General features: G+C 29.7%; 1 protein-coding gene across 15 annotated transcripts in view; it reads right to left on the bottom strand.

The window, feature by feature from the left end:
• Positions 1–11,291, bottom strand: part of Cp110 (Centriolar coiled coil protein 110kDa) — a 43,009-nt gene that overhangs the window by 1,672 nt on the left and 30,046 nt on the right. For 10 of the 15 annotated variants that reach the window (XM_076467038.1, XM_076467042.1, XM_076467047.1 and 7 more), the window contains 5 exons: positions 7,230–7,331; positions 3,946–4,050; positions 3,494–3,585; positions 2,344–2,391; positions 1,423–1,532 (listed from right to left, as the gene is read on the bottom strand). In XM_076467038.1, the coding sequence (XP_076323153.1) occupies positions 1,423–1,532; positions 2,344–2,391; positions 3,494–3,585; positions 3,946–4,050; positions 7,230–7,331 (457 nt within the window). Of the gene's footprint in view, positions 1–1,422; positions 1,533–2,343; positions 2,392–3,493; positions 3,586–3,945; positions 4,051–7,229; positions 7,332–8,935; positions 9,015–11,291 lie in introns of those variants that run through there. The other 5 variants (XR_013017350.1, XR_013017351.1, XR_013017352.1 and 2 more) reach the window with 5 other exon arrangements.

The raw sequence follows: 11,291 nt of genomic DNA, 5'->3' as shown, positions 1-11,291 counted from the left end.
CCCTTCTACTGTGTTAAGGCCATAGACACAATGGTTGTATAAACCGTTTCATTTGACAGATATATCAACATATTTCTTATAAACACTCTAGCTATAAATCTGCTGCATTAATTACACCTGTCAAAATTGAGCTAATGTAAAAAGGTCCAAATTACCCAAATTTTACTGCTGTTCTATTTTATATTTTAATGTTATAAACCAACCAATTATCCATCATACTCTCATAAATTTGTAGTATAAACATTTTATTCAAGTCATGCTACTTACATGGGCCATACTATGGGTCTAGTCCAACAAAGAGATGACTAACACTTAAGGTCTGTTAACTTATGCCAACCAGTCCCTAAAGTCACTGGGTTTTAGCCACTCACTTTTAAATTTGTGCTTGCTTGGCATTTGTTGGTATTACCATAAATGAACGAACAATCTTGAAGTGTGTTCACATTAAGCCTAGTGTTATATGCAGTAGCCAAGATATGCTAATCTAAAGCTTTATCTTAAACACTGTAGCCTTTTGTACAGGCTCTTGTGCAGAGATGCAATAGTTGACTCTAGTACCTGTATAAGTAGGCCTAGAAACTACACCAAGAAAAAAATAGCAATTAAAGAGTGAACACAGTGAGACAACACTCATCATAAAACATTCTGGTGACTGATTGGCAATTTCTACTGGTTGCCAGAATGCTTCTGAGATATTATTCCAAACATCTCAACAGTTTCCTGCAGAATTTTTTTCAAAGTATGCAAAGCAATTGCAGTTAGTAAAATCTGTTTTTATTAACAGCATAAACCACATTGGTGAAGTGACCAATTATGAAAATAGACCTAGATCGAATAAGTGCTTGCACTTGAATTTTCAGTAGCCTAAAAAATATTCCAGGATTTTTCAAGCATTTAAAATTTAATAAAAAATTGCAAATTTCTAGGAAATCAAAGATTGGAAAAAACTTTTAAAAATTCAGTCATATTCCAAGATTTCCAGGGCCTATGCAAATCCTTTTTTTTAAACTTTAATAAGCTTCATAAACGTTTTGTGTAAATTTTTTTTTCACAAAAACAAAGCAGTAAACACTATTATTCTTCCCATTTTATGAAAACTGCACATAACTGCAAAACTCCTATTTCACATCAGTTTCTTTACTTTCAATGCCTACACTTCATTATGATTGAATTACATTTCTGGTAGTTTTATAAGACACAAATACCTTCAACCAGATGAGGAAAAAGAAGTTGTTACACAAATAAATTATTCAAAAGCCTTGTTATTACAGTGTTAAACAACAACAGCCTTCATAACAATTTCTGTACATCTACAGACCCACATTAAAATTTGTTACAAATAGCAACAAACATCATTTTGACAGCATGTCTGCTTTAATTTTTATAAAAATATGTAACAAGAGAGAAAGAAAAATAGATTACCTTCTCTTGAATGAATTTCGTTTGAGTCAACTGCTTGCAACTTTGTACTCACAGAATTTTTCAAACCAGGAGGAGAATTTCGAGGCTTTATTACAACTGAGCTACCTGCTCTAAAGTTCAAAGGAAAAAATTACTGACATAAACAACAAATTAAAAGTAACCTACATATCAAATACTTCTGATTAAAAAATTTCTAATCATAAATTTTCTTTTAAGTAATTAACTAAATGTTTCAAGACAAAAATCCTGGAAAATCTTAACCACTAAATATTATTATTCAATCTTGCATTTGACTTTTAAAAACTGAAATGTGCTTCTATTACTAGATAGAATATCTAGTTATATTAGATTTTCCAATCATGATGAACCCTTAAACATAACACAGTTTTAGGTTACACATTCACAGGATTATCAACTGGCAAACTCTTCCCTAAGACATAGCAGTGCTTAATGATATGTAAGTACAGGCAAGCAAATTAGTTGTATTTCTCAAGTCTTCATAATGCAATGATATATAAACATAGCACTATAAATATATATAAACAAATGTTGCATGTTTTATGTGACAGTACATCTCATATATGCTGTGTAATAAAAATACTATTTACAAATTGTATTTTTGCATTACAAAAACTTGTTAAAACTTTCTACACACCTTTTATATTTATACTTATGAATTCTTCTTATTTTGATATGATTTAATTCTTTAAATTTTGTTACTGATGTTTCTCTCAACTTTGAATATTTTGCTTGTTATTCTAAAACTAATATTTTTATTTCAACTCTAACAATTCAGATCAAATATAAATTACTCAGATCACAAATTCATTCTTCAAGAAGAAAATTTCTAGTATAAAAATTACACAAGTGTTCCATTTTACATTACTTAACAGTTAACTAACACTTGGCCACTCTACAAACCTTTGATCTGTAGATGAATAATTCATGGATCTAGACATTGCTTGCTTCCTTGGACCGAGAACATAGATATTAAGAAAGGAAATATTATTAGTATTAAGAGACAACTAATGGTTAAATGCAACTCTTTCTCTCTAAATAATATCTATGCTCACATATGTTGGATCTAAATAACACAGACCTGCAATTGTTTTATTGTATTGATATTTTTGCATATTCTATAAAAACTGTTGTATGCTGATATTCATTTTTCTTCATCATGTACAGGTTTTCCACAAAACATTATATGTACTTTTATGTACGTGAATAATTTTAATTGACGTCAGGGCCACATTCTGTCATGCTTAAAATAAAGAAAACAACAAGAAACACATCACTAGTACATAAAATAGTTAACAGGCTGCATGCTGTTCATTCTTGAATGGTACCTATTTGTACATGTACTTTAACAATATTTTTTTTTTTTAATATTACATATTTGTCACTATGGCAACAAGAGGTGTGTAAGTGACAAAAAACGTTATTTTTGTAGTTAATTTGATCTAAGCAAGTCTTTTTCTTCCAAATTTGTAAAACATCCTTACGTGAAAGAAAAAAAGAATTATATTATTTTTGTAACTTGCATAGCTGAATTATGGAAAATCCATTATTAAAACTGAAAAAACTTTAATGGAGTTTAAATTCACAAGCCTATGTAATTTCCCCTAAAATTTAATAATCCACTAATACACCAAATTATTTTAAGTATATTACTTTGTTGGTTAAAGGGTTCCTTATAACATATAATTCACACAAACAAAGATAAACAACATAACTAGTACTGTAGACGATTCCACTAGAAAATGAATGATTATTTCATCCATTGTTTTTGATCAGACAAAAACAAAATTATTTAATATAATGCAGTATGTGGACTACACCAGTCCCAAACAGTATAAAATTAAGTCAGTAATTTGAGAGTTAAACAATTACTGCTTTACTGTGCAAGTTGATTTTAATATATTAAAAAATCAAATGTTCTTCAGTATGTACTCTTATTTTAGAAATAACACCAAAACTAAAGTTAAACTAAATAAGACATGCTGTACATATATAATTCATACTCTTTCATAGACTGTTTTATATTACACTATTTAAACTTCCTTTAATTTACCTTCCTTTCTTCCTTTCCAATGACTTGAGAGTTGCTGAAGATATTTTCCTTAGAGGTTCTGGAGGTAACTGAATTTCTGCAGGTGTACTGACCTTAAAATAAAATTATTAAATCATATTAAAATTAAAATATAACTATCAGCAGATGGCTGATTTCCCTGACCATTAGCATGGTTACCTGTTTTGATGCATGTGTACTTTGTTTTTCTTTTGCACAGAAACCAAATTTCTATATTTCTTTTTAATAGTGAGAGTGATCTTTGACCTGTTAACCCAAAAACCAAGGTTACTCCCTATCCCCAAGGAAAGTGACGTGTGCAGTTTGGTAATTGTGTGGAAATTATCTTCAGCATGATGCTGAAATGTATTCAGTGAGAAATCAAAATTAAAATAACTTTAATTGAAAATTCTTAAACAGCACTTATAGTCTAAAAAAAACACATTAAGTCATACTCGTTTTCCTCTGGGAAGTTTTCTGGATTGAGCAATGATTGCCATTTTTTCTTTGGTAGAAAGTTCGAAAAAAATTCTATGAAGTTCATAGCAGGCAGCTGTTAACTGAAAGGAGAAAAAATTATCAAAGTTTATCTAAAACAACATAACACAAACACTGTGTTTAGCTTACTGTATAAAACAAATAAAAAAACACATATAAATTGTTGAGTGTGTCATATTAAAACAATTTTAAATATATAAATCAGCAAGTCATGTGACAGTTACAGCTAATATATAATCATAGTGGATAGACATGAACCAGAACAATATTTTGACACTGCTTGGCATTTCATAAGGAGTGTTGATGGCACTGAAAACTTAAAGCTTTTGGAAGATTTATGTAACATCCCTTTCTGGAAAAAATATTCGTAAATGCAGATCAAACATGTGCCCAGGTTAGGATTTAAAATTTTCAAGTTGGAGATATCCCTTATGCTTGATGGCATTTGAAAACAAAGGAATATGTATCAACTTGAGACATCAGGACCATCCACAAAGAGACCTGCAAACATTTATAATGTTTCCAAAAAACACTACTTAAAAATAAACATTATTTTATTTTAAATTATACTTAAAATGTTCTAGTTGGGAATATCCCTTGTGCTTAATGGTGTTGAAAACAAAGGAATGTGTATCAATTTGGGATGTCGGGACCATCCACAAAGAGACCTGCAAACATTTATATCCCAGTCAAGATAAAATGAAAGCTGCTATTTGTTTCCTTTGATAAAACATTTTTTAAAGATCATCTTGTGTGATTTGGTTATTACTTCTCTTATTCAAATATCTATGTTTCTGGCTAACTTTACACAGCAAGTAAAAATAAACTTTAATCAGAAAAAGTCAACCTCGATAAACAGTTTCAGTTTTTAAGTTCGCTTTTAGATTAAAAATGGAAACAAATTTATATTTCTGTTTCTGACGTAATTTATTACCATATTTTGAGGATATGAGCCCAGTTAAATCACTCAAAGCTTATTATAATATTCTATTATATTCCTACCCTGAACCAACAAAAGTTGTAATTATTATCATGTCTTGCTAAGAGCTTGTAAGTAATATTTGTTAACTCATGCCTCAAATTGTTAGAAGTTGAAATTTATATAAACATAATTATACTAATTTAACACTACACTGAAGAGACAGCAAACTTAAATAATATGCTTCCAATTACATAAATTTTCTGATAAAAGTGATACAACAGTTAGTAGTAATTAACTTTATTTTGTTGTTTTAAAATATTTTAAAGTTCCTACTACAAACATCCATAAAAAATCATTATGAAATTATGATAGTTAAATATTAGTCACAAAATATTATTAATTCACTTATTACTTAATTAAAATAACTATTCTGATAGTACAAAAACAAGTATTATGGTATCATTTAAGCTTACAAGAAATACATTTAAAAGAATTACTTAAAGGAATGAAAAATAGTTTTATGATATGATAAACTGTATAACATTTGTTTTAATATAATGTTACCTCTAATGATGCTAAAAGTTCTAACTGGAATATGTACAATCTTGTAAATGAATGTTCTAATTCAGATAATGATGATAAGGTTGTGTGTTCTTTGGTGGCATCTATTTTAGAGAGAGTTTTCACACTTAATTTGAAATAACTTCAGTCAGAGCAGTGGTTCTCAAACATTTTCTGTTTATTCTCAGAACACCACAACAGGAATTTACATACACACACTTTGCTGCTTCTTCCTTTCCATAATATGCAACCTTTCCTTAGACAACATATTGATAACTGCCAAGTTATGTAATACAAAAATATAAAAAAAAGTGAGAATTCTTAATTCAAGAAAACTGCACACACAGAAATTGAAGATAGTACTAATGTTTCTTAGGTAACAGACAAGCAGACATGTTAGTTGTAATAACATTGCAATATCAAACATTACTGAACAGTAATAAAATTAACAATGGCACCAAAACAGTAAATTACACAATAGTGGGGGGGAAAACAAGTTAATAAAACAGCAACTTAAAAACAGGTCTACATTTTCAAAATTGTAGAAGGATCAGGGTTTTAAGATTAGGAATCTGACTCCATGTTTATTTTAATTCATTTACTATATATTATATGTAACAGGTCTTAACATCTTCAAAGTAAATGGATGTTTGTTATTTCTAAAATATAAAATCAAAGCATATTTATGGAATAATATTTTGTTATCAGGATCTGTAACTACTTTATATCATATTTTGATTCCAAATAACTAAACACTCATATGATTTGGTCACTTAAGCCAGGAAATATTATTACGTATACATGTATCAGGTTTTAAGACAAGTCATTCAGATAAGTAGTCTCAATAACTGTGTCAAGTTTTTTTATTTTTTAAACCAGATTATGTTACTATTACATACAGTGTATCAAATTTTAGTTTCTTGAGAGAAGTAGGCATAAGGTACAATGAGGGATAGCAAAAAGGATAGAACTGGAACAATCCCCTTATCTCCACTGTGACTCACAACACAGAAGTTTGATCAAGAGAGACAATCACAAACGTGTGAGTGAGGACTTATTTCTAACATATCTTTTATTGACTCCACAATTGTAGAAAAACTTGTTTGATCATTTTGTAGGCTTACTGAAATAAGAAGATTTAACTACACCAAATACAGAACACCTTCTGAAAAAATGTAACTGAAATCATGAAAAATGTTGAAATTAAAATTTAAGGTTTTATGTAACTAAAATTATGAAATGTTCAGATATTTGAAAAGTCAGTGTTAAAATTAAGACTTAAGGTTTTATGTAACTAAATTTATGAAAAGTTCAGATATTTAAAAAGATCAGTGTTAAAATTAAGATTTAAAATCATATTCAAACAGATCCTGTCGATTTCATTCTAAAAACATATAGTTTTATATATTTTTCTGTTATTTACTAAAAGATGTAACAAATTAATAACATATGTCCACCCCCTGTAAATATACATTCCAATGGAGGGGAGCAGAATGCTTGTGTACAAAAAGTTTGCATACAGAGTGCAGCACTACATGGGAATACCTTGTATTCTAAATGGTAAGTACCTCATCAGAATATCCAGTTTTTCAAAACAAAACCTACAAACATGTACTAGTAGTTAAGACAGGTAACAGCTTTAACCTGATGACCCAGATACAAGATCTTTACACATAAAAGTCTACAAGCTTGCATTAGTATACATCCTTCAATCTTATGGCTAAGTTTTTAAGGTCTCTACAAATTAAATCTACCAACCTGTGTAAGAAGCCTTTTGTGAAGTTCAGCATCTTGTAAAGTTACATAACCTTTTTTGATAGGTGTTTCTTGATGAAACTTGAGAGCACACTCCAACGTGTCCTACACATATATGAAAAAACCAAAACTAACATGTTAAAGTTACTCCTACAGCAAGTTCTAGTAATATCCTGCACATTACAACATAAGATATGCACTGTAAAACTGTGTAAAGTAATTTTCTTACGTAAACAAGACTTATAACCACAAAGTAAGATTTCATACAAGCAACAACCAATTTTTAATATATTAATTGTGATCTAATCTAAATCTGCTATACAAACCAAACCTTAACAAATTGGACTGTTAATGTATAAATGCAATCTATTCACTAAATGTTTTATATCTGACCTGCTTACATTTATAAATAATGTTCAATATGATGGTAATTAATAATCATTTTCATTATAATGCCTCATATTTTCAAGTAAATTTTGGTAAATAGTATGGATGCAGAACAGCATTTTGTTATACATGTCAGTAGAACTGGATTTAAAACATATTTGGTTTTGTTGTTTTTGTTTTTGAATTTCCCACAAAGCTACTCGAGGGCTATCTGCACTAGCCATCCCTAATTTTGCAATGTAAGACTAAAGGGAAGGCAACTAGTCATCACCACCCACTGCCACTTTTGGGCTACTCTTTTACCTATGAATAGTGGGATTGACCATCAAATATAACAACCCCATGGCTGAAAAAGTGAGCATGTTTGATACAACGGGGATGCAAACCCACGACCCTCAGATTACGAGTCGCACGCCTTAACCCACCTGACCATGCCGGGCCCAACATGTTTAATTTTATTTACTTGGGTTTAGTCAAAAGTTGTATTTGGGAATATAATCTTGTGCATGTCATATGTACTTAAGTATGTGTCTTTATAGTGACTGTTAGATGTACTTCTTCCACAAATTCAGTTTCACTGTTATTAGGTATGTCTATTCGAGCTTGTTCTTGAACTGCATTTAACTGTCAAGGTCATCTACACTTTTTTCGATTTTAAAGATGAGATGTTTTTGTCGAGTTTATTCCTTATTCCTATTGTCAGCAACACTATAATGGGCCATACACAGTGTGTAAATAGTAAACGTTTTCTACAGTTAATATTTTTTTATATAAAAATCCAGTATTTATTGCCATTACAGCCACCACTGACTGAGAACCTCTGAGATTTCACAATACTGATTAATACTAAAGGTTCATAAATGTTTTAGCTTAAGAACTGATAAAAGATAAATATACTAAACTTTATATATAAATAATCCTTTATCAAATCTTTATATATGACAAGTCTTCAGTTTGCACAAAATATATTTGATGGCCTAAATCAGAGTCATCAGTTTTATCATTTTTTAATCCTATAATCAAGAGTCAATCATACAGAAATTAGTTGATAACTTGCTCATCACAATATCCTTCAAGCAAGAAAAATCACTCAATTGTATTTCAACAATAATGTGGTATTATAGTTTTTATATAATATATTTGTGCTCATTGGTTAACCTCTTGTAAAGAAATCTTCATATAAAAATTAGTTTTTCTTGATTCTGTCACAATTTCAGTGAAGATCCATTGACTCTTGTGAGGTAATTTGTCTACAGTTGAACTTTTTTTCAATGCTAAGGTAATCAACATGCACTGGCAGAATGCCCAAAAGTCATATTCACCCAAGTTGCAACAGCAAGGCTGAAAGTTGTGATGTGTGGATGAAGTGCAAATGTAGTTACTGTCATGATGAGATTCCTACTGAAGTTAAAGTAATCACAAAAAATGTTGGAATCCAATAACACAAAAACTCTTAAAAAAGAAAATATCCTTCCAATGTCTTAGATCATTTTAGTGGTTGACAGACTTAGATATGATTGATCAGATCTCACCAATGAAACTCATAATAAATGGTTGAAGTGTGAAGTGTTCCAGATGCTATAAATGTATTTTATAATGCTAATGAAGGTCAACATGGAATAGCCCTGAGCAATGGTAATCTTACTTATAAACACTTTCAATGCATTTTTAAAATCAAGAGATTAAACACAATTTTATAAGAGAAATTAGTCTAGCAAATTTTGTCTTCTTTAAAACTGTCACTACAATTTGGCAATTTTTTTTTACAATCAACTTCTGATTTTAGGGTTAAAAGACACTCATGCACCAATATTTTAATACAAGGAAACCAAACCTATTTCTATTATTTAAAATAGATCTTGTATTAATTAGTGATCTCCTAGGTAGTTCAAATTTAATTTTCTTCCAAGCTAATCATATTTATGATGGAAAAAAGATACCAATTCCATTTAATAACAATTACTGATGAAGTTCTGGAAAGAAAAAAGTTTTTAGTGATTACAAAAATGTTTGTTAAATACAAAAAACAAACCACTGCACAACAATTTCTGTTATGAAGATAGCTATTTCTTTTCTGTATGTTAAAATAAAACAAAACTTGTCAGAAAGTTAACATTTTTCTACATTGAAGATATATTTTTCATAATACTTATTTCCTCTCATCTATAGAATTATCTTTTTAATACTAGAAATAAACTACCTTATAACATCAAAATGTTATTCAATTAGACACTCAACATTTTGCTTTACAGCTTTTTCAGGTGCATTCACTAAAATACAAGCTAAAACTGGTAAAACAAAGCTTAAAATTGTTCAAATAATAAATTTATAAAGTGCATTTCTACAGTGCTTTTGACATATTAAGTAGTAAAACGTATTTCTGATAGAAAAGTATTGTTGAAATAATTAACTGCTACTTGTAATAAACTAAAGTTCTATTAATATTACAGAGTGAAGTAACAAAAAGATAGGTTTAATAAATAATAATAATAATTAAAATTATTGGCACCATTCTTTGTCCCTATTCATTTGTGGTCATAGTTGTTCAATGAGAAAAACTTCTTTGAATCTTTTGTTAATGTACTTGGTGAGGAATTGTACAGAGAATGATAGTTTCAAGTCGGGTGTTACTTGTCCATAATTAGTTGAAAAAGGATCTGCAACTGCACTTCTTTCATGTTGTTGTTTATAAAGAGAGTCCACATGTTTTCCTATCCTTGTTAAGAATCATCAAGCCAAGCCTAACTTAAATGTCCAAGAACAAGTAGCCCTTAAAAAGCTTTAAAAAATAACATTATCAAAGAATGGGACAAATGTAAAGGTTTTATAGTTTTCAGCAGAAACATTTATGAACAAAAAATATTTGGAATAAGTTTCAAATACTTAATAGTGATCCAATCAAAAAATTAAGACAAAAGCTAATATTTTAACTTAAAAAAACAAATAACCTCCCTAAGGAGTTACTGGATGAACTTAAACCTTCTATCATCATCGAACCACATGGTTTATCAAAGAAATATAACCATGATATGTCACTAGGACCCATAGTCTCAGCATATGACAATGCCACTGAAAGTCTGTCTTGGCTTATGCACATAATTTTGGTGTTGTTACCGAGAATGGCATTACATTACATTTAAATAATACACAAGACCTGTTATCATGAATCAAGTACGTACTTCACTTAGTAACCAACATAACAATACTTTTTACATTGGATGCTGCAGCTCCCTATACACCTGTGCAGAAGATGGTGTCAATGTAGTATGTGAATTAATGTCAAATCACATAAACAATTTGGAAATGTACAGACTGACAATAGACACTGTTATAGAAATATTTTCAATGGATATATTTGTGTTGACACAAAGTATATCTTCAACTCAGTGGGTATTACAGATCACTGTTATTTATGTTGTAATATTTATGCATGTCTCTGAAATAATGGCACTTGATATGTGGCATCAAGATACCAGCACTGGCCCTCATCCCTGGCTTAGACACACTGATAACACATTTGGAATGGGGAACCACAGTCATCCTTCTTCAATAAAGTTTTAGACTTTTCAAATTTCATAGACCCACTACATTCAATTCACCTTGAATCCTTTGAATGACAAGAGGAATACAGATTTTCTTTATGTTTCCTAAAGGACTGACAGTGACAATAATATACAA

This window comes from Tachypleus tridentatus, chromosome 11 (genome assembly GCF_004210375.1).
Source record: "Tachypleus tridentatus isolate NWPU-2018 chromosome 11, ASM421037v1, whole genome shotgun sequence".
NCBI lineage: Eukaryota > Metazoa > Arthropoda > Merostomata > Xiphosura > Limulidae > Tachypleus > Tachypleus tridentatus.
Note: the sequence above shows the minus strand (reverse complement) of the source record. Positions and strands in the feature narration are given on the sequence as shown.